This window comes from Nilaparvata lugens, chromosome 2 (assembly GCF_014356525.2).
Source record: "Nilaparvata lugens isolate BPH chromosome 2, ASM1435652v1, whole genome shotgun sequence".
Lineage (NCBI taxonomy): Eukaryota > Metazoa > Arthropoda > Insecta > Hemiptera > Delphacidae > Nilaparvata > Nilaparvata lugens.
Genome location: NC_052505.1, coordinates 19,514,886 through 19,539,393, shown reverse-complemented (window position 1 = coordinate 19,539,393; position 24,508 = coordinate 19,514,886). Strand labels below are relative to the sequence as shown.

The 24,508-nt window shown below is 33.9% G+C and overlaps 2 protein-coding genes across 3 annotated transcripts in view; both read right to left on the bottom strand.

The window, feature by feature from the left end:
• LOC111049410 (lipase maturation factor 2) overlaps positions 1 to 17,302 on the bottom strand; it is a 34,400-nt gene extending 17,098 nt beyond the window's left edge. The window contains exons 1-6 of the mRNA XM_039420737.1: positions 17,024 to 17,302; positions 16,199 to 16,382; positions 11,066 to 11,167; positions 4,666 to 4,871; positions 2,307 to 2,485; positions 701 to 806 (exon numbers count right to left, since the gene is read on the bottom strand). Coding sequence (XP_039276671.1) covers positions 701 to 806; positions 2,307 to 2,485; positions 4,666 to 4,871; positions 11,066 to 11,167; positions 16,199 to 16,382; positions 17,024 to 17,117 — 871 coding nt within the window. The 5' untranslated portion in view covers positions 17,118 to 17,302. The remainder of the gene's footprint in view (positions 1 to 700; positions 807 to 2,306; positions 2,486 to 4,665; positions 4,872 to 11,065; positions 11,168 to 16,198; positions 16,383 to 17,023) is intronic.
• A 6,126-nt stretch (positions 17,303 to 23,428) lies between these two features.
• The window catches only part of LOC111049409, a 49,457-nt gene continuing 48,377 nt past the window's right edge, over positions 23,429 to 24,508 (bottom strand). For both annotated transcript variants that reach the window (XM_039420735.1, XM_039420736.1), the window contains one exon: positions 23,429 to 24,098. In XM_039420735.1, coding sequence (XP_039276669.1) covers positions 24,082 to 24,098 — 17 coding nt within the window. In that variant the 3' untranslated portion in view covers positions 23,429 to 24,081. The remainder of the gene's footprint in view (positions 24,099 to 24,508) is intronic.

Sequence of the window (24,508 nt, the reverse complement as noted above, 5' to 3'; positions counted from 1 at the left end):
GCAGTCTACTCTCTGATTATCTATTGAATTAATGTTGAATAGTGTTGATAAGAATTGTATGTAAATAATAAATAGCTTAATTGTATATATTGAAATACATTTGTATGTGATATTAAGAATTGTCCATTCTATTATTAATTATTGTTCATAACTGGTATGAATAGTTCATAACTATAGTTTTAGTGATATCATTAAAAAAACTTGATTTGATTTAGTTTTCAAATGCGATAAGACTACATTTTAATTCGAAAATAAGACACTGAAACAGGACATAATGTCCAAACAACAACAAAATTAGTTCACCTTGAGATGGCGCGTTGTTAGATAAGCAACTCTCATGTTCTACTGTTTAATTAAATATTAAATTATGACTCACTTCAAATGAATGAACGTTCATGTTTTGAAAACTTAATAATTCAACATATAGAAGAATATTTTCTCTAATCATCAACGTTTCTTTACATAAGACAAAAATTATCTAGTGAGTCCAAACACAACATACATTCTTACGTTCATTTTTAAGAGTGGTAGAGATAACTAAAAAGTCCTAACTTCGCCAAATAAAGAATGTATTCATTCCTTTCTTATGTGGATATAGGTTGGGTTGGGTTGACGCCATCAACTACTTGGTCAGATTGACTCATAAAATTGAATGAAAGTAGAAGAAAAATATTTCGTTAAAGAATTCTTGATAACTCACTGTTGTTGAAGAATCCGTCATCCAACAAAGAAAGTAGCAACGCGATTATCAGGAAATTGAAAAAGTTGAAATTTCCAGTAATTATGATGCATACTTGTAGAAATAGCTGAAAAATACAAAGTCATTTCAAAATATGGTTCATGTTTGCATTGAAGTACATTAATGAAATCACAGTTTATTATCAAATAATTCAAGATTATTGACCACACAATGTGAGAAATACCATAGAGAAACAATAGCATAAGTAGATATCCCATGGTATAGGGCGTTCATGTCGCAACTTTCATTGTTATCTCAAGCTGATAGTCCACATAGTTCTTTCCTGTGAAGCTTTATAACGCTGGTAGTCTCTCATATTCTGCCGTTCATACACTCTTACCCGGTCAAAACAGTAAAAGTCGGCAATAATCGACAGTAATCGGCTTGAGTAACAGTAAAAGTTGCGACATAAACGCTCTATACCATGGGATATCTACTTACGCTATTGTTTCTCTAAGGAAATACTCATTTGAGAAAGACTCACGATATACGGGAGAATACATTTTAGTAAATTGAGGTTTCGTGTTTGAAAACATCAGTAATGCAATTGAAAGAATAAGACTTTGATATTGTCAATACCACTTTTATTTATTCGAGTGGTATTGACAATATCAAAGTCTTATTCTTTCAATTATGGAAAAATACCACAACATCTCATACCATACAATCAAATCATCAGTAATGCAATTAAAGTAAATAAAATAGCTACAGAGTATAAGCTGTACAGAATATAATATAAGCTGTTTGTCCAAGGGGTTGAGGCATAGTTGAAAGTTCTCTGTTGCTGATTGTATATATTTCATTATCTATTTATTAATCACAAAAATAAGAAAAACTACAGGCATTAAGCCCAAAACAGCCTATTATAAGTTTACTACAGTCTGTATAAACAAAAGAAATGAAAAAATGAATTAACTAAAACTCTTTTAGTCCTCTTATGCTAGACACGACATGTTTAAGATATATGAAGATGGGATAAGAAAATATATTAAAACGAGACAAGTGTCGGTTTATTGTTTTCTGTATAATTATGTTTGCTTCATAGAATAAACCGACACTTGTCTCGTTTTAATAAATTTTCTTATCCCATAATCATATCTTAAATAGATTGGAAGTGTGAATAACTATAGTGAGATAATGGATTATATATTTGATTAACATTGATGTTGCCTTCCTTGTCTATCATTCAACAAAGCGCTATCCTTTTATAGCTCCGCAGCATTGCCACATCGTTTTTCAACGATGTAGAGATATAATAATTTATTATAAAATAATTACAGAATATATTTATGTTGTGAATAAAATATAATTTATAATCTTCAACAAGAATGAATCATTTACATTACATCAGATATACCGGTATCAGCTATCATCTATAGAAGGCGGTGGCAAGACGGAGAATCGGTATCTTTCTCCCCTGCCATTATAACTTTCTCACTATAGATCGAGTTTAAAAGTCGGGTTCGAACCATTGATTGTGTGATATGTAATAAATTTCGATTCGCAATTATAACGTGGACCACACTGTAGAATTATTGAAGAATGAATAGATGTCAGTTCAGCTCACCTGAATGTAGAAGTTGACAGTACGCACAGATTGCAGGGGGAAGAAGAAGAGGGGAGTGAGGAACAATTCCACGTAGTTTGCGAACACCACATTCAATTTCAAAAACCAGGTAGGCAGATAATGGCAATAGTAGGCCAATGGACTTGGCAGGACCATCGATTCAAAGTGTACATTCATGGCTGTAACAATAAATTATTCTGTCACTACAACTGTTAATAGTAAATTCATAATAATATGGGGCTTTAAAATAATCATCAATTACAAAAATGCTTAGAATAATTTTAGAGCTGAACCATTGACAAAAGATAGCATAAACCCATGGTATAGGGCGTTTATGTTCCAAATTTCTCTGTTAACTCAAGCCGATAGCCCAGTGGTTATATTTCGTGAAGCTATGTGACGCTGGTAGTTTCTCATCCTGTGCCGTTCATCCAACCCAAACAGTAATATAGACAGTAGCATAGCCACCTCTAATATATTAGAGGTGGCTATGACAGTAGCCGAGAGCAAGGTCTATAAATACAGGTCATAACACAATCCCGTGATGCATCGCAAAACGCCATTTATTTTGTGGGGTTTTAGTTCACTAATTTCAAATCTATTTTTAGCTGTTATCATTGTAGATTGAACATTAATATGACGTTTTATTAGTAATTGGAATTGTAAAAAATATTCTTTCTACAGAATCATAGTATTTACCAAAATACTGGAAGCTGAATTGTTGATTTTTAGATTTAATTAATCATGAACTTTGCAGTTTGCCTCGCATATTTCTGTCTTGTCCCAATGCCTTATGAATCATAATCCTTAGGTTACAAAAATAAGAAAAATTTTTAATAATAAATAAATGAATAATTGAAGCATTTATTATCAAAAGATCGAAAACCTGAATTCACATATTATCTGAACTAGAATATTGTTTTTAAAATACATAATGCAAAATTTTGTTAAGAGCAAATTGAATTGGATTGAATTTTGAAATGTACCGCCATAAAGACCCCATAAAAAGGCCGCTCCATAAGGAACACGAGTGTCATGACCTGTATTTATAGACCTTGGTCGAGAGTAATCGGCTTGAGTTAATAAAAAATCGGCTTGAAATTTAGAACATAAAAGATACCATAATCTTACTACGTATACTATCTTTTGTCTATGGCAATAGTTTGCCGAAAACGTTGGTTGAAAAGGTACATACATTAAAGTCACCAAGCAAAGCTGAACCAACTTGTTGAATGACCAGTTTGCTAATTGTGTCTCAACTAAGGATCATTTCAGGTTTTGTTTGTTATATTTTACTATATTTTTCAAATTTCGACAGCCTAATTAGTTAATACAGTAGTTCGCTTGTAGCTTTTTGTTTGATAAATATTGACAAGATTAATTAATAAACTCTTTTTTTAGATACTTGAATAACTCAGAAATTCACAATTCCAAATACTGTAGATAGATTTAGCATGCAATCTTCAATTTTCTGATTGAATTTCGCCTTTTTAAATACAAGGCCGACTACTAACGACAGGACAAGTGTGTCGAACATGTCCAAACACACCTGTTCGACAGACAAGTTGTTTCATTGGCGAAAGGTTTCGAAAATTTTCTCAGGTAAGGTTTTGTTCGATCTTTTGTTGTTCTTTTTTCTTTGCTGCAATATATGACATTCAATTACGGTGAAGATTGTAAGAGCAGCACTGTATGAGAGACTACCAGCATCACATAGCTTCACTAAAAACAACTACTAGAACTATCGGCTTGAGTTAACAGTATAATTTGCAACATATAAGCCCTACTCCATGGGATATCTTCTTATGCTATCTTTTCTTAACTGTCAGTACAGTACGCATCCCGTAGCTTTTCCTCCGTGACTATGAAACGGCACATAGGCAAGGTATGGTTTGCGGGGTAATATTCACGACTTTGCAAAAACATCAGGTTTCAGAGATCCTAGATGGAGGAAGCTCCCTACACACACAGATTCTTCATGAATGAGAGAATTGCAACGTATCATCAACAATGGAAAGAGCATGTTGAACGAATGTCACCTGATAGGCTTCCACTGAAATTTTCAAACATAAGCCGATATATAGTATCTTTCGATTTATATAGAAAGATAGTATCTTTATATATAAGATACTATATATACCATAGCTTAGTATATAGCTACATAGCAACAGGACCCGGACTGTAAACTGTATTGTGCTAAAATGACGTAATTCCAAAAAGCCCATTGTGTATATTTTCGATTGCTTTTGAGAAGATACAAAAGAGCATCTGTTGCTTATGGAAAGATACATTTTCAAAAATCTTCGATGTTTTTGAACGGGTGGAATAAAATTGTTGTTAGCCGGAGTTTTGAACTTGCCTGTGAGACCCCACCAGGAAGGACATCCACTGATGAGTTTGATGATGCCGGATGAGAATAGGACGCGGAAGACGAGCCACCGCACAAGCCAGAAGGAGACCTCTTCACTGGCAGCCACCGGCGTCGGTCGTTTCCGCGTGCCCGGCTTGTAGCGGAGCGGCGATATCAGGATCGACAGGAAACCAGCTTCCAACAGCAGTACATCCCTGCAAAATATCAAAAACATTTACGGTAATTTATGAAAAAAATCAATTGATTTTCCTTTGAAACACAATAAAGTTGTCTATTCTATTGAACTCAACCTGCAACTAATCATGATTATTTATTTATTTATACATTAATAGATACAATCATTCTCAACTATGAATGATTGGGAAGGAACAACAGGCTTAAAGCCCAAAACTGTTCCTTTTCCAAATTTAGATAGAAATTGTCCAAAAATAGGTTATACCTTATATACCTCCTTCTTCATCCATTACCCACATCTGTGGGATCGATGGCGTCATTATACAATAAAAACAACACTTTCATACTCAAGTCAAGATCAAGATGGCAGAAAGTGACTAAGTAGTTAAAATTTGAGTCAGATCATCACTCATGTATTCACGCACTTCATAGTAGGCTCTGACTCTCATGAATCCGGTCACCACTCTCTCAAAATCACGCAAATCCAACTGCTTCACTCCTGCAGGCAGTCTATTGAAGTAGCGTAAAGCTGCACTCCCATAACACACCTGCGACCTCTGAAGACGTACCCTCGGGATGTCAAGCAGCTCTCGATGCCTAGTGTTGTGATGGTGCACATCATTCCGGGTCAACAGACCATGCTGACTCTTCTTGACATGCAGCAGGCAGAGAAGAAGGAAGTGGCTGACAACTGTCATAATACCCAGTCTTACAAAAAGGGGCTTGCAGTGTGCTCGATGTTCGCTAGCAGTTATAATCCGTGCAGCCCGTTTCTGCAGCTTAAGTACTTCCACCACCCTTGCTGAATGACCCCACATGAGCAGACCATAGGAGATATGGCAGTGGAAAAGTGCATGGTAAGTCATTACCAGATATGCCTCTGTCACATGTCCCCTCAGCTTCAGCAACAAGAAACAAATTCGCGACAGCCTCCTGGTCACTTGTTGGATGTGGCTAGCCCAGTTCAGTTTTGAGTCCAAGACAAACCCTAACAGCTTTACAGGGTCCTGTTTAGCTGGCAGGCTGCGAGACAAACTGCAGATTATATTTTGTGTCTTGTTCTCATTCAACTGAAAGCGATTTGCCTGGAACCATGAGGTTGAAGATTGGAGATGCTCTGCTGACAGTTCTAGCACATGCTGTAGGTCCACTCCAGATGACAATAAGGACGTATCATCAGCAAATAGCAGAGTCGAGCCGTTGTTGTCCAAGTCATTTATCATTATGATAAACAGGATTGGTCCCAGTATTGAACCCTGTGGCACTCCAAAATTCACAGGAAGTGGGCTGGAAGAAGCTCCTCCAAGAGACACCACTTGTGCCCTCCCAGTCAGGTAGGAATTCAATAGAGACAAAGCTGAGTCCACAATCCCATAGTAATGGAGCTTATCAGACAAAATTCCATGGTCAACGCAGTCAAATGCTCTGCTTAGGTCACAAAGAGTCAGTGCCAGGGATTCACCATCCTCAAATGCTGAACCAATCCGTTCAGCAACCCGATTTACCGCATCAAAAGTAGACCTCCCTCTGCGAAAACCGAATTGCATGTCTGAAAAAAGGTTATTCCTCTCAAAGAAGTCCTCAAGTTGGGGCTTGATGACCGCTTCAACCACCTTACCAAAGATTGGAGTGATGGATATAGGCCTGTAGCTGTTTAGGCTCTGGTGGTCACCCTTCTTGTAAACCGGAGTGGTTCTAGATGTTTTCAAGAAGTCTGGAAAGATGGCAGTCCTCAGGCAATCATTAACTGCCACAGCAAGTGGATCAACAATTTCCTCAATCACCTCACGAAGCATGAATGCAGACATTCCATACACATCAGGACTTTTCGATGGCTTGAATGATTTGACAATCTTCCTCAGGGCCAATGAAGTGATGGGGCGGAAGAATGAGAGGCGTGCATGCACTGCTGGAACTCGTGCAGCCAGTAGTTCAGCAGGGTCTGCAGCAGCAGTGGGCAGTTCACCTACAATGCTATTCACTGATTCAATGAAGAAATCATTGAATGCATCCGGACTCGCAAACTCCAATTTTCTCACTGGCAAGGAACGATGAGAATTTATAACATCCCAGGCTGCCTTACAGCGGTTTGGAGCATTGTCAATTTTGGCTGCTGTTGCTACCTTCCTAGCCAACTCAACTTGCTTCTTGTAGATGGATTTAGCACGTCTATATCTCCTCCCGTCACCATCATCACCACCTTCACACCTATTTTTTAGAGCCAACATAACTTCCTTGATCGCAGCAAGATCATCATTATACCACTCCTGATGACTCTTCATACGGCCCTGTCTCTTCTGTGGTCGCCGAGAGCTGTATGTCTTGAGAATTTCTGGAAAAAATTTATCAAATTTCTCCTGGAAGAATTTGAAGAAGTTCCCAAGTAAACCAGAGTCACCTGGGTTCTGAAATACTGCATCCCAAGATGTTCTCGCCAAGTCATTTTTAAAGTGAATCAAAGCAGTTTCATGCACACGCCTTGAACTGAAAACATAATTAGCATGCCAAGTAGGTGTTGCAGCACTCACCATGGAAGAGCCAGACATTGAAAAATTTGACACCAGTGCAGAGTGGTCATCACCATGTAGGTCAATCACCTTTGTCTCACAGACATCCTGTTGAAAACTTACTGCAACATTGTCCAAACAGGAAGGTCCTCTGGTAGGCTCGTTGCAAGTGATGTATAGGCCAAAAGATTTCAAAAGCTCTATGACATACCTTGATTTTTGATCATCACAAATAAAATTCACATTGAAATCACCTGCTATCACAAAACTGTAGTTATTAGAGTGTCTATTCAATGATAACAACAAACGTTCAAAAAGATCACAGAAGCTGTCAAAATTACCACTAGGCGAGTGGTACAGAGAAACAACAATTATATGGTAGGTGGGCACCATCACAGCAACCACCTCCAAGTCAAGCTCTTTACAAAATAACGAAACATCAATTTCAGTGAAGTCAATATCATTCCGTATGTAAATGGCAGCGCCACCACACCTGGTCAAAGTTCTACAAAATATTGATGCTATTTTGAGATCAGAAATGTGAGAGTAGAAATCAGACTCACACTCAGTCAAAAAATGTTCACACACACATAAAAAATCAAGCTTATGATTTTCAATAAACATAGAAAGAAGACCCTGCTTGGATCTGACACTCTGTGCATTCCAATGTCCTAAAGTAAAGTCATTATTTTTACTATCACAGTCAGTTATCACAGGCGATGATATTGGGGAGCTTGTTTCCCTAAAAAAACACGAGAGTTCATAACAGGGTTTTTTGACTCGAAAAATCGGCGGACAAGAGCACCAGAAGGCCAAAAGTTGGCACTCAGTAGTCCATCTACATCATCAGCAGACACCTCAATTTTAAAAGATTTATAGTTATCATACTTTGTTTTCAGTTCAGTACATTCAACTGTATTGATATGTCTATCTGATAGGAACTTTTTAACTGAAACACTAGATTCACTTTTATCAATTCTGGTTAGAAAGATGAAATTTTTATTACTTACAACTGGAGAAGATCTGTCAAAATTTGTTGTTTTAAGCCCTGAGACCTCGCCAGTACAAAGAACTACGTCATTTTTTGTTGAAATTTTATTCTTGACTGATTTTTGAGGTAGACTATTTGGTACCGTGCACATAACAAGGTTATGTTTACACTTCACGTTTTTTGTCCAATTTTGAGTCCAAAATATTTATAAACTAGGAATTTAGAATTTAGGAAAGTTGAAAACCAAATTTTTTATTTATTTAGTACCTATTATTTGTGATGTTAGTACGTGAGTATTGTATTGAAGGATTAATGTAAGATAACCAGATGAGAAATGGATTTTCACTCTAATGAGAATGAGTCATCCCCCCTATAGACTGAGGTATGATAAGATAATGTTAAGTTAATAATTAATATTATATTAATTAATGTTAATATGATAAGTGTTAAAAAAAATCAGGCAACTTGACATTTTTTTCAATATTTCAAGGTAATTGAAATTGATAAAACAGATTTGATATTATTTACAGATACATTTTTGGTTTTGAGGTGAAAGCTGCAAACAAAAATAGAATACAAAAATTGTCAATCTAAAAGCTGGAATTCAAGTTTAGAGCAGGTATTTAGCAGATGAAATAAGATCTGCTTGCAAGTTTCTATGTGGTCAAAGATGAAGAAAAACTTAATCAACCTACTCGTCTGACAAGTCCGAACTGGATAACTTAAAATGAGAGTAACTCTCTACTCTACCATAGTATACGTGATACGACCTTGAACGGTGGTTTTGGTTTACCACAATGGAATAATATTGTAATATAAACACAAGATATTTCATCTCAATAACACAGTTTGTTTATTGAACTTTTTAATTTGTATGCGATTGAAATTTATATGAAATATGAAAATAGTGAAATTTATATGAAATATGAAAATAGTGAAATTTATATGAAATATGAAAATAGAAGGGTCTTTTAATTCATCGGCAAGACGCATCAGTGAAGTTATTCAGAGCATGTATTTTCAGGTTCTACTCGCATTCCACTTGGAAATGCTATACTTGCCCAAATATATGTTGTCTATTTAACAAAATTGGAAAGTATAAGATAGAATATGATACAAGAGAATTGAATCATGAAATTGATAAATTTCACAAGAATGAATCATTCGTTTTCATTATTAGCTATACAGAACATAGTTTCACCACTTGAAGTTATACTACGTCAAAGTATAACCAGTAATTAACCCTACAGAGACACACTTACTTTATGCTAACACGGTAGACACACTGGGGTGTTGAACACCCCAATTTAATTTTGCTTTTTTCTTTGAAAAATATGAAAAAAAACAAGTACTTAGACCATACTTCATCATTTCTTAATTATTTTTGTTCCAAGTGCATACAGGAATCAAAAGTAGAGCACTGCTTATCAATATTTATACTAATTTTAGAAGTACGTATGTTCCGCCTAAGTGTTGGAGCTCCTAATCCGGTTTGAACGGATGGCTTGATCATTGCCAATGACAACTTCATCAAAAACTCACTTCTCTTCATTTTATTGTTTTGAATCTCAAATTGTAGAGAATCATAGCATTTATTCCAATCTGATCCATCATCCCATACCACATTCGTAGTGACAATACAAGTAAATCTTTGTAATAAAAGTGTTTTATGAAAGTCCTACGTAAAAGACACTCTGGGGTGTTAGACACCCCAAACGAAGAACAAGATGAGCTGGTGACCTTGTAGAATGCTATTACTGACTGGAAGTGGTGGAGAGTAGTTGACAATACTACAAACCTAATTTAGACTGGGCATGAATTTCCATCTGTTTGATATTGTCAACTGCAGAAGAGAAAAAAATCCCTGGCGTGTGAAACACCCCAGTGTGTCTCTTTGGGGTTAATGATTAGAAATTCATAATAACTTTTTCCGTGTGGTTTCAACGTTGAAATTGTAGATGGAATTATTCAATTCAGATTTATAGATTTCAGGTCATTCAAGTTAGTATCATCGCATGACAGGGAAGCTTGACATCACCAATATATCTCAATTTTCAATAAATTTGGTGAAATTTTTCACTGGAAAAAACATAATCTGCAATATTCAGTCGTCATGAAGATGGAAAGCATTAAAATGAACAACTAGCTTACCATTCTAATTTTTTCCGTTTGATATTAGATTAAAAATAGCAACATAAATAGTTCTGAAAGTCGTCACCTACACACGTGGCTTATTTAAGTTGTATAATCAGTAGAAAACACTTATTCATGCAGATGCGCCCCTCTTTAAAATTGACACCAAGTTCAAACAGGAGAACTATAGTCAACCGCACGAAAATAGTCCGATGGAAATAGGAACACATAAGTGCAACGTTGCCAAACAAGAATTGATCAACGTTGTCTACAGCTAAATATTAATGAGAATTAATTAATATTTGTATGATACACCTGACGAATCGGCAACGTCTATAGGGGTGAGGGGGACTGATCTGTTCTAATTTCCATCGGACTATTCTCGTGCGGATGACTATAGTACACTCTAGAGAACTCACTCAATACTCAGAAGAACTAGTATACTCTTGAGACTCGCAGTCACAACAACTGAGTCAATAAACCTCTTATTCTAATAATCTATAGCTAATAGTAAAAATTAATGCATAAATTTAAGTTATCAGATAATGAAAAATAGATGAGAACAGTTTAAAGCCTGACTTACCATTGAAACCACATGAATGTCTGCCCAACTTGGTACAATGAGTAATAAAGAGACCAAAGAGCCGCAAATATTGGTTTACAACAAAACTTTTGAGAAATGAACCTGCAAAAATTGATAAGAATGATAAATCAAGGATTTTGAAACAAGAGTAGCAAAAATGTTTTAGCTGTAAAACAATTCATTAAATTAAAATTTTGTATTTTTCAATAATAATACATTTTCAATATGCACTTTCAGGAATTTTAGTTAAATAAAGGATACCTATGTAAGTATATTACTCCAGAAATAACATTTGAATCGTTCCGTGAATTCTACTGGATAACCCTTTAGAATCTATAGTAATTTTTCAATCGTTTCTTTCATATCAGATAGACAACGCATACGGAATTTTTGATTCCTCTAAGGGTGGCCACTAACGACAGGACAAGTGTGTTGAACATGTGTGAACACACATGTTCTTCATACATGTTGTGTCATCAGCGAACAACATTTTTTGAGGTTGGGGGTTTTGTATCTTCGACTTTTTGTAGTTTATTTTTTCATCGCTGGTCTGTGGTTAGATTATTTTTGCAGCATTATATTTGTAATTTTCAAGTGGTTCATTTTATTTCAGAAGCTGCTTTCAAACCATTTTTTTTTTTGTTAAAAGCCTTTCGCGCGAATGTCTTTTTCGTTCAAAGACAAGTCCGTTCGACAAACTTGTCCTCTAGTTAGTGGCCGGAGCTTGAAGCTGTGTATTTTAAATCTTGAAAATCGCTACGTGAGCAAATAATTAACTGCGATAACTCACAACTATCAACCGAATAAAGAGAAACCTATAATGATTCATTGTAAAGTTTTAAATACCCGTTTATCTATATACAGGGTGATTCATAATTACGATAAAATAATTTAATACGTGATAGTAGAGGTAAAAATAAGAAAAAAGTTCTTATAAACATATATCCATAGACGCTTCATTAGCGAGCTATACAGAGTGGACGATTTCGCCCGGAATTCAGTTCCTCTGGTGAAATACACCGATGCTGAATTGTTTGGGGACTAGTTTTTGAAAAACTTGTGCTGGATTCATATGGAAAAATTGAATAAAACTAGTCTGGAAGCTGTAGTGTAAGTAGTTTTTGAGAAAAAAGTTGAAATATGCAAAAAAATCAAGTAAAAAACACAGACTTCTACGTTTGATGCCCAATAACTTTCTTTAATGACCAGTAAACAAATAATTTTAACTTAAAGAAAGTTATTGGGCATCAAACGTAGAAGTCTGTGTTTTTTACTTGAAATTTTTGCATATTTCAACTTTTTTCTCAAAAACTACTCACACTACAGCTTCCAGACTAGTTTTATTCAATTTTTCAGATATTTTTCCATATGAATCCAGCACAAGTTTTTCAAAAACTAGTCCCCAAACAATTCAGCATCGGTGTATTTCACCAGAGGAACTGAATTCCGGGCGAAATCTTTCACCCTGTATAGCTCGCTAATGAAGCGTTTATAGATATAATATGTTTATAAGAACTTTTTTTCTTATTTTGACCTCTAATATCACGTATTAAATAATTATTTTACCATAATTAAGAATCACCCTGTATATTAATTTAATGCATTTATAAAATAGATTTATAGTACCCTTTAGAATATTAATAAAATTTTGAAAAACAATAAGACAAATTGTAACGCAACTACTAATTCCGGTGATCCCACAACCATCAGGTTATAAATGTTTACTAATAGTTTTGTTATTTTCATAAATAACGTTTATTAGTAAATATTTATAACCTGACGATGGTGTGATCACCGAAACTAGTAGTTACGTTAAAATTTGTATTATTATTTTTAAAGTGTACTATAATTAATTATATTTTATAAATACAAGAAAGTAGCCCTGAATTCATACATTTTAAAACATTCAATGCAATACAGTACAAGTTTTATTGTATAAATAAGTAACAAGTTCAGTTATAATATAAATAAAATACTACGATAGAAAAAAGTGACGAGCTATAAGAATTGGAATGCAACAACAAACATTTAAATTTGTTGAAAAAATTATCATTTATAATTTAAGGCTAGATAAACTTTTGCCCTAACTGAATTGATTACTTACTGTCTGATAAGTTCTCAACTATGAGTAAATAAAAGAGCATAACTTATTGAAATTATATAATTACTGATACCGGAAAACTTCCTCAAACATGATCTTTCAGTTCAGATTAAGATTTAAATTTGGTAAGGTAAGTTTAATAATTAATATCAATAAATCAATACAAATGAATACAATCTATACCCAGGGATCCTCCCATTTATTCGTTACATTAATGTTTTTAGAGAATTAACATTCACTTTTTGTGTAGTTGAGAATTTGTGTTTTTGATAGGCTACCATGTGTTATAGTTTTTCAACAATAGAACATAGTCCTCATAATTTTTTTCCCACTACTTATGCTAATGATCTCCGAATGGAAAACAGTTCTACCTACACTTTTATTCTGCTGGCAAACTGCAGACTATTTATGTTATCTGAGTCTAGGCAATTAAGTGTATTCATTTATTCAATGTATCACTACTATGCGTCATCTGACTCAACTCAATGCATTGACATACAATCAAACCTTCCACTGAATTACTCATCGATCCCAAATAGATTATTTTTGATTCCTATACAAAATTCATACTTGAAATATAAATACTGTGAACGTTGAGTTTTTTCAAAGCAATACAATAATTATCTGTAAACATATAAATTAATCTTTCGGAATACTGTCCTCAGAAATCAGAAATGCGTACAAAATAGAAGTTTTAAAATGTCTCAAACATAGAAAGCAGTTTGATAAGTTTTCGACCTAACCATGATAATCATAACTCTCGTTAACAAGATCTGATGTATCTTTTTGGTAATATTTTAATAGCTAATTTTTGAATGTCCGTATTTATTAGACCAAGACTTGTTGAATTCCAACTGCGTTGATGCAGTTCAAGCGCAAATAATTTGAGTTTTTGCGCCAATTTATAACATTGATCAATCAATCAGATTCAGTTAGATTTAGGCTACTAAAACTCTGAAAAGTTTTAGTCAAAACTTTAAAGTACCTAAAAATTCGCATAATTAACTTACTACCAGGATAATGTTGAGCAGTTACCATTGAAAACGTTTTGTATTGCTGCTGATAAATGACTCAAGTCTAAAGCTTTCTATTCTGTTAATGAGTACCTGGGATATTTTAATGTGTATGTGTAAATTTGATAGTTTTTATAGTCCAATTTGTGATATTTTACTTATAAAAGACGAAGCCTACAGCTTACATTTTTGTAATGTTGTTTTATGGTCAATAAAGAATTCTTGATTCTTGAATCAATCTCTTTATTCAAGACATACAATGTATATTATATTGTTCATGAATGCGTCATCGCATTAAACAATACTTCTAATTCTTAAACATAAAACTAGAAAGATAGAAAGAAGCAGAACAAAAAAAAGAAACAATAACAATCAAGGTCAATTACTGTCTCTGCAGGGTTGAAAGCCCAGTGTATAGTAAGGAGTTGCCAGTGAATTGTAGGTAAGGAGTTGGAATTGAACAAATTTTGGTATGATGTTAGACGCAACACCCAACACTAACTTACTCAAACTACTATAGAATAAATACTACTCGAAAATGGCTGAAATTTCAGCGAGGAACTATTAAAATATGATAAAAAAATAAGTTTTAGAGACAAATTGATGATCGGAAAAATTTTGTGATGAGTTGAATGAGTTGGTAAAACAATTTCTAGTCATTAGTTTAACGGGAAATATTGATGATCGGAAAAATTTTGTGATGAGTTGGAAAATAATTTCTAGTCATTAGTTTAACGGGAAATATTGATGATCGGAAAAATTTTGTGATGAGTTGGAAAACAATTTCTAGTCATTAGTTTAACGGGAAATTAAGTAAGGAGCAATCCTCTATAAATGTAGACAGAGTGTGTTTCTCACGAAAGGTGTAACTCGTGTAACAGCCGAAAACTATAGATTCTACATGCGATTTGCAACAAAATATGTCCAGTAAAATTTTCTCATATCGACCTTATAGTTTTCGATATATATAGAGAGATTTAGATATTTTTGAAAACAACAATAACGATAAAATATCAGTCAAAATCCAATTCGAAGGACATGGATGGAAAAAGGGAGAAATTTCCAATAAGATTCACGATTAGCACGATATGGTTGGAAAGATGAGGGAGAAATTTACAATAAGATTAATATAGGTAATTTGCCTGTTTGACGTTGATCAGCATTCAAACTGTTTGAAATTTGGCTTTGAACTGGACGTATGTAGGCTACTTTTTTCATGTGCGCTCTTAAAAAGTTCAGAAAAGTCAAACAAATGGACAAATTTAATGAATCTTATTGGAAATTTCGCCCTCTTCCCAACCATATTTTCAGAATTGGATTCTTAATAATAATTTTTTAATTTGTTCGACTTTTTTGAACTTTTTATGAGCGCTCATGAAAAAAGTACATACCGTACGTCCCGTTCAAAGCCAAATTTCAAACAGTTTGAACGCTGATCAACGTCAAACAGGCAAATTACCTATATTAATCTTATTGTGAATTTCTCCCTCATCTTTCCAACCATATTCTCAGAATTGGATTTTGACTATTATTTCTAGATAAACAATGGTTATCAGAGATTGACAATGGTGTAATAACCGAAACCGATCTGTCTAAGTATCAATAAATCTGTGATTTTTGACAATTTCTTAGTCTTTTTCATTCAATATGAATAATTACCACAATATCAACTTCTCAACTACACAAAAAGTATTATTTTCTAGTTATTGACGTTTTTCAAAAATATCTAAAGATCTAGGCTATATATCTCGGAAATCAAGGTTGATACAAGAGAATTTTACTTGACATTTTTTTCAATTTTCAAGTAGCCTAGAATTCATGGTCTTCGGCTGTAACTGCTTTTGTGGGACACCCTGTAGCCTATATTTATAATAAATTACTCTGGAAAATGTTCCAGAATCTAAATGTTTCTACTGTGAAAATGATAGCTACTACTAAAAATGAGAGATGGGATTGAAAGAGACAAATATGAATCTACTTACTAAATATTTCTTATATGAATCTAAATATTTCACTTACCCAGTGAAAGACAAAAATATGCCAACAAGAGAAAGCACATCCATCATATACTCAGTGTCGAGTCCTATGTAGGGTGCCAGCCACAGTAATGTTGGTTTGGTGTGCATCTTGGCAGCAAGGGTGGTTCCATCTTTGGCCAGCAGCTGAGTGCGAGCTGGCAGAATTCCGTTATTTCCATAAAGTCCTAAATAACACAAAAAATGGTAATTGATTGGTTTTCGTGGAACTAATCACGATTAGAATTTAACCGGCTTTTGTGCAACCGGCACAGAGACCGGTGGGCCGCTTTCTCAACATAGATGACACATCACCTGCTAATTAAAATTTAAAGCTTGTATATTATTAATCCAAAAAAGTTTAGAATTAAATTCAAACATAATTATAGTTAATTTGAATTATTATGTTACGATGATAACAACTGCTTACTAAGCAGTTTTTAGATTAAATTTAAAAATATAAATAAGTTAGCGAAGTTTTGAGCGTAGTTAGGTTGATTCATTGATGTAAAAACAATAGCTAGCGGTTGCTTTTTATCTACCTGGTATACACAAAATTTCATATCGGAATATTCATTTCCAAAATTACATTCATCAATTTTGAAAAAAAGGTTAATAATTATCAGGAGGAACTGATTTGTGATTCCTGCATTAAACATGGGTCATTGTACAAACCAATTAAGGTGCTGACATAAAATTAAATAACTTATATTTTATTTTTACCTGTTATACTTCAAAATAGAATTGTTTAATAACTAAATTCAAACTAGGTATAGTAGCCTAAATTAATTTATGGAATAACTTAAAAAGTACATAAAAAGTCACTTACCGGGAATCTGCACGTACAACGATGTAAAGGCGAATAGGTAAATAATATTCATACATCTCAAAAAGAGATTTCTTGTGTATCTTATTTCCGCCATTATTGCGTTGTTTAGATCATTAGCAATGTAAAATGAAGCTAAAGTTCATTAATTAAACACAAAACATTGATTGGGATTCTAGAAAGCTCAACTTGAAACGACAAACCACTACAAGAACAGAACTGCCAATCGGCAAACGCAAAGCAACAATAGGAATAGCAAAGCAAGGAAGCGACAACTGCAACAACTTGCTCTACACTTTCAAGTCTACCAACAGAACAATTGGAAACGCCCTTCAGAAATAATAATACTTTTCAACTTCTCAAACTCATACTGATCATAAATATCCATGATTATGAAGATCATTGTGATAAATGATATTGTATAGAAGTAAATATGTGTTGTGATTGAATAAAAAGATAGCTGACAGACAGCTATCAGAATCTTTTTCAGAGCAACCTATCTCAATGCAATAGAAGAGAATCGTTGAATTCTCCATTGTAAAATTTTACGGTCTTGCAATATATCTGAATGTTCACATTTAGAGATAAAGAACTGCAGGTGAACAATTTTAAGGTTAGATTTGTGAGGCTAAGTGCCGATTAAACTTTAACCGTGATTAACTCCATGTTCTTTTCAAAAACGCCTTCTCTGATTGGTTCTCGTGAAATTGATCACGGTTAAAATTTAACCGGCTGTTGTACAACCGGGCTTAAGATTGAGTTTAGGTTTGTCTGATGAATATGAGAAGCCCATCAGTATTATTGATGTGGAGCATAGATAATAATATCAAGTGACTTAGTTGGCTGATAGGTATGGTGCCAAAGTTTTCAGGTCACACCTGATTCAATATCAGGGCCTTTGACATGATCTATCAGCAGTTATTAGGCAGCCGGGACCGAAGACCTGTCATGTCCATCCATGGCAGAGGTTCAAGAAAAATATCTTGCCTGGGCCGGGATTCAAATGAATTATGAAGTTAGCATCTCCACTCATTTATGGCTTATGACCACGTGTCAGAGCATGGATTACTTACAAAGAATAGATCAAAAGCAGTAATATTTTTTGAGAGCTCTCTCTTCATCATGAATAAAATATTATCGGCAAGTGGAAAAAAATGTGAAGCTACACACGTGCGCCGACTTAACAAACAAAACCTTCGGGTGGGCTCAATTACTCAGAGGTCTGGGGGGGAGGGGGTTAGAACACTGAATCAAATAATACAAGGATACAAGGAAATGTTTTTCGAACATCTTTTTAATTACAAATAGCATTTTTTCAGAAAATGAAAAAGTACATCTAAAGATTTGTTTTTTTTTATAAGTAGCTATTAGGTAGCTGATCGGTGGAAATAGTAATGAAACATCCATAGATTACGTTCATATCTCTCAATATACACACAATATACAACTTACAATATACACTTTTCAATACAAGACAGTGTTTTTATATTGAAGATTGAACAAAAACCAAAGATAAATTACTTATTCCCAATAAATTGGAATAAATAGCATGCATTTCATTAAAAAGTGGACAGTAAAAGAGTATTTTGGTTGGAAATAATGAACGAGAAATTCTATGATAAAACTACGACACAATTAGACAATAAGGTCTTTGAGAAGAAATTAAAGTTACAACATTCTAATCTAATAACTCAAAAAGATAACGAGCAAATAATTACGACTAATTATAATCTTAATTATTGTTATTACATAGGTACCACTAAATACTACACAGAATATCACACTTTCAAAAATTATTATAATGTACTCACAATAATGTTCATTATTAATAAATGTAATAAAAAATGGCAACGTTCCATCCATTCAGATGAATTATGTGAATTTAAAATTAAATGTTGACAGTTCCTTAAGTGTATATACAACAAACATTATTTGATTTGAATGTATGCTAAAGAATAAACTCAATAATTAATTTGGAAAATATCATTGAATACCAGCTATATCCGAATACAGAATCCAAAGTTACATTATAAAAATACATTACACAGTTCGAGTTGGCTAAGTCAACCCAATAAAAGACAATGTTTTGAACCTACTTATTCATCAGACATTTCCAACCAATCATACTTCTCTATGTGCCGTTTACACAGAAATCAGTTGAATCGTGATTCATTTCCCGAGAACCAATCAGAGAAGCCTCCTTGTCGAAAAAAGCCTTCTCTGATTGGTTTTCGTGAAATTAATTACTATTAAAATTTAATCGGCTTTTGTGCAATCAGGCCTATGTTTCCTAATAGTTCATTTCGAGAACCAACTGTCGACCTTTACAAAGCAATAAAAATAAAATAAAGTCCATATTTGAAAAAAATCAACAAGAGAAATTTCTACAAACAAGTTGGATGCAGGGTGTTTTGACTACTATAATTATAATATTTATTCATGGATATAATTTCAAATTATAAAAATATGATAAGGAAGGAACAACTAAGGACCGCCACAAAGTAGACCCACGCTAATCAACGAAAAGCAACCCACGCCGTGGGATGTTCTGTAATGGCCACGTCAGGCCGAGCTCACTACCGCTAGCGGTACTCCCACTAGGAGACGTTTCAAAAGTTCGCCTGGCTCGTGAAGTGAAACTACCGCCGAGGTACTACCTCCGCGGTAGCGAGCTCGGTGTGACCTGCACAACTTAATAACATGGAAGACGAGTTTTTTGACTTCGCTACCGCCGCGGACGCGAGCTCGGTGTGACCTGCCCTTAAACCATTGCTAGGCTTCTCCAGACATCTGTGTAATACATGCAATGAATGCACTTGTCAGCTGATTGATTATGAATAATTCTATAGCAATGGTTTACAAAACATCCCACAGCGTGGGTTGCTTTTCGTAGATTAGCGTGGGCCTACTTCGCGGCGGGCCTTGAACTATTCCATTCCCAAATTTTGATAATAATATAATATCTCCAAAAAATAGGTTATTTTTCTATTGTAAAACGTCCTAGATCAATTTTCATCCAAAAATATAAATAGGCCTAAGTTAGAAACTTTGAATTTAAAAGAATTAAAATACCAAACTATATTTAAATATAACACTTATTCATCACTGCATATTGAATCAATCAAGTTATTTATAAAATGCCGATGCCAAAAATAGTTAATATCATATGTAGTATAACTCAATGGAAAGAAAAACATCACTAGTAGCTTATCTTACTAGTTTCATTATGAAAAATTATTCAAATAACATAAAATAAACTTCAAATAAACTGAAATATCGCTTTGAATAGAATAAGTTTTAATGCACAGTGGGCAGGGAGGTATGGAAGATTAGAAACACACTACACACTGACACTATAGTACACTTTTTAACTAGAAGTAAAGCTGAGTTTTCGTTTGTGCGTAAATGCCGTCGTTGACAGAGAGAATCTCAGATTGGGTAGATTTTGATTTGTCTACATAACCTGAAAGATTATGTTCAATTATCATGACGGTGGGGCAGGTTGAGCTTATACTTTTAAATAATGTCAATATGTTGATATTATTAGAAATGTTTAATTCTTTAATAATAAAGACAAATAAATGAAAAGTTATTTGATCAGCTGTTTTAGCACACTTGAAATTTGGACAATATGAATGTCAACAATGCTTGTCGTCGTCGACTGCGGAAGTTTACGCACAAACGAAAATGCACCTTAAGAAAACTCATCTCTTAAAACAAAAAGGTTCTAGCTGTCGAAATTTACATGTTTGCTTGCTTTATTTTATTAAATATATCATTTTGATTTAGAAGATTTTAATAACCAACATAAAAACATTTCCCTCGTTAGTTCCTTCGTCACTTCTTAATTCGAAATAATATTCAAATGTATGCTATTCAAACAAGAGATTATACGGAGCTCAGCAATTTCAATAAGTGCTGTATTCAGTTAGATATACAGCTCTACGAAACAGCTTTACAAATAGATTATTTTCAAAATAATTGAGATCGAAATTTTGTGGCAGTGAAATAGAGTAGCTGGCAATGTTTTTAATGCGGTTATTAGTAACACGGAGAAATGATTTACAGCACAATTTACTGATACTTCTTAATGAGTTTGTTCATACAGTGAGGTCCACGTTATAATGACAGTATTTGATCAACTTTGGTTTTGCTATCTTTGTCCATCATTTGACAAAGCCGGTGGTACTACCCATTTCTAGGTCCACAACGATTTCAATTATGTTTTTGACAGTGTAGAAATATAATTAATTGATACAGAGAATCAGCATTGCTATTCTTCTATCTTCATCCACTGCCATTATAAGGTGGACCACACTATAGAGAAAATATATCATAAGAAGATATCCCATGGTTGTTTGTGCTCATGGAGGTTGTTTATGTTCCAAATTTCAAGCCGATTACTGTCAACTACTGTCTATTGTAACTGTTTTATCCGAGTGAGAGTGAAAGAACGGCACAGTACGAGAGACTACTAGCGTCACATAGCTTCACGAAAAATGAACTACTAGGACTATCGGCTTGAAACAACAGTGAAATTTTGAACATAAACGCCCTTGGGATATCCTTACCTTGGGATATCTTCTTGTACTCTATGACGGAAGTCAGTCATACATTTTTAGGAGGAAATAACACTATAGTGAGGTCCACGTTATGATGGCAGAGGAATAAGATAAAAGAACAACGTTGCCGATTCTCTGAAATAATCAATAATATTTTATTTCTCAATAAGATATATTTTTCGTCTTGAGATAACAGAGGAATTTGGAATATAACACGCTCTATACCATGGGATATCTTCACATGCTATCTTTTCTCTATCGTACTAGCCAACAGGCAAGTGAAAATAAATGTTTTCCCACAGTTGCCGGACTCTTAGCATTAGCCCTTTTAACGGAGATGCCTCAATTTCTTAGTGAGGTGATCTTATGTTGTTCACAATATCTCCAGTATTGACTAGATTAGCTTTTCACACGGCCTACAATCCCCCAGCTCAGGTATTCTTTTGAAACTAAAAAGGAAAAATGTTGTCTGCTTTGAAAGCCTTCTTCGCTCATATTAACCTCTGGAGCTTCAACAGGACTTATATTACAATCAAAAATGTTTAATAGTAATGAATTAAACTCCAAATAAAACGATGGGAAAGTCCTTATGGGAAACTCTCTACTTTACAGAATGTTTACTCATTATCATTGACAAAACGTGTCCGGTTTCCCCATTAGGGAACTTGGACTATGTACGGCGATGTTTCTCAGCTCCTCAGTGGCACCAGTTGTAATTAATTTAACACTGATTATTTCTCAAGTCTACTACAATTGGTGCGGAGCGCATGTATTGCATCATTGTTTTTTTTAAGGCTGTGCAAAGGCTAAAAATTAACTTTTTACTCGTGATATTTTTCAAAGTTTTTTTATTTGTATATCATCAAGCTAACAAAATGAAAAAGTTTTCTAGGAAAACATTTTTTTCTGTTCATTACTTTTTGAGATATGAGCGCCTAAAGTTTGAATTTTTGGGACAGAACATTCCAAATTCGGTAAGAAATAAATCTATGAGATTTAGAGGATAGATTCTTCATGGTATTGTTGATCTAGTAAAACAAAAACTTCCCGAAAATATTAATTTTTAAGATAGTTATTCAATTTACTAAAAATAACCAAAAATAGCTTTTAGTTGAGTTATTTTTGGTAAATAACTTTTCCAAAAATTAATATTTTCAGAAAATTTTTGTTTTACTAGATCAACAATACCACGAAGAATCCAACCTCTAAATCTCATGGATTTATATCGTACCGAATTTGAAATGTTCTGTCCCAAAAATTCAAACTTCAGTCGCTCTTATCTCAAAAAGTAATGATAAGAAAAAATGTTTTCCTGAGAAACCTTTTTCATTTTGATAGCTTGATGATATACAAATCGAGAAACTTAGAAAAATATCACGAGTAGAAAGTTTATTTTTAGCCTTTGCACAGACTTAAATGAAAAATTCAAATTTTTCAAATAAATGGAATATTTCTTTGTGATTCATTTGAAGTATTACGTCAACCTTCAAAATTCAAAGCTTACATTCCTGGACCGAAAATCAAGTGACAAAGCAGTGTGCGAATTCATAACCTTGACATTTATTTAAATATATTGCCCGGGCAAGATATTTATCGCGGGCCACTCCCGTGTTTCGGATGGACACGTTAAGCCGTCGGTCCCGGCTGCCTAAAAAGCAGTCGTTAGGTCATGTCAGAGGCCCTGAAATTGATCAGTTGCGACCTGAAAACTCTGACACCAGACCTGAGCCAGCCAGGTCACTCGATATTATTATTATTATTTACCTTGACATTTGAACAACATTAAAATTTTATCAAAATTTTTGTAGAGAAATAGTACAGGCTCAGCCTAGTTTTTCCTCCAATGTCATAATTATATTATGATTATAGTGTTTTAAACAATAAATAAATAAAAATATTTTCTTACTCGGCAACGTTGCCACAACGTTTATCAATAATGTAAAAATTTAATTAATTAACAAAGTATTCAATCTCAATAATAAAAATTTATCATTAACTCAATTACTTTTTTAACAGGAATGAACAGTTGATATTATGATAATACCGATATCAGCTATATTTTATAGAAGGCAGTGGCAAGGCAGAGAATCGGCAACGCTGTTCTCCCATCTTTCTCCACTGCCATTATAACGTGGACCACACTATAGTACTGATTCGTAACTGTCGCTACCACAGAGCTTGTTCGCAGTATTCAAAACTCATCATCATCATCATCCTTCATGTAAAACTAGTAAAATATCACCTTATAACATAATGATTTTTCAATCATGTGATCGCTTTGTAGTGGGATATACATTGTACGAATGTAATAACAGCACACTTGCACCAACTTGTTCATGAACAGAAAACACTTCAACAATCTGTTCAATACGTAAAGAATAATAAAAATATTGAATTACGAATAAAGTTATAGATATTTACAGGAAAAACGAAACGTTGAACTTCTGAGGAACTTAGCGTTCACAAAATAGCGGCAAGTAATGTGGTCTCCGTGTCACTTCACTGAGATTTTTGGCCTGAAAAATTAAAAGTCACACTTTACAAGCAAGTAATTTAAGTATTTTTTATTAATGAAACAACAGGTAGAAGGAGGTACCATCATGCCTCCATCATACAATACAATAATTTTCAACTTAATACGAATTTCTATTAAAAGAAGAAGATGAAACTTATGAAAATTTGAATAAAAATAAAATGTTGGAAAATTAAATAATAATATTATTTTACAGATGGAAATTACTGAGATATTGCAATTATTCAAATGCTAATGGATTAATAATTATTAAACGAAAATCCAAATTAAATAATGCTGTAATTCACCCCGAAGACTTCTGCTACTGCAAATATTGATAACAGGGTGACACACTGCTAGATGGAAATTCGATGAGCGCTACTATTCAAAAATTATTTGTCAGCTTGGGATCGA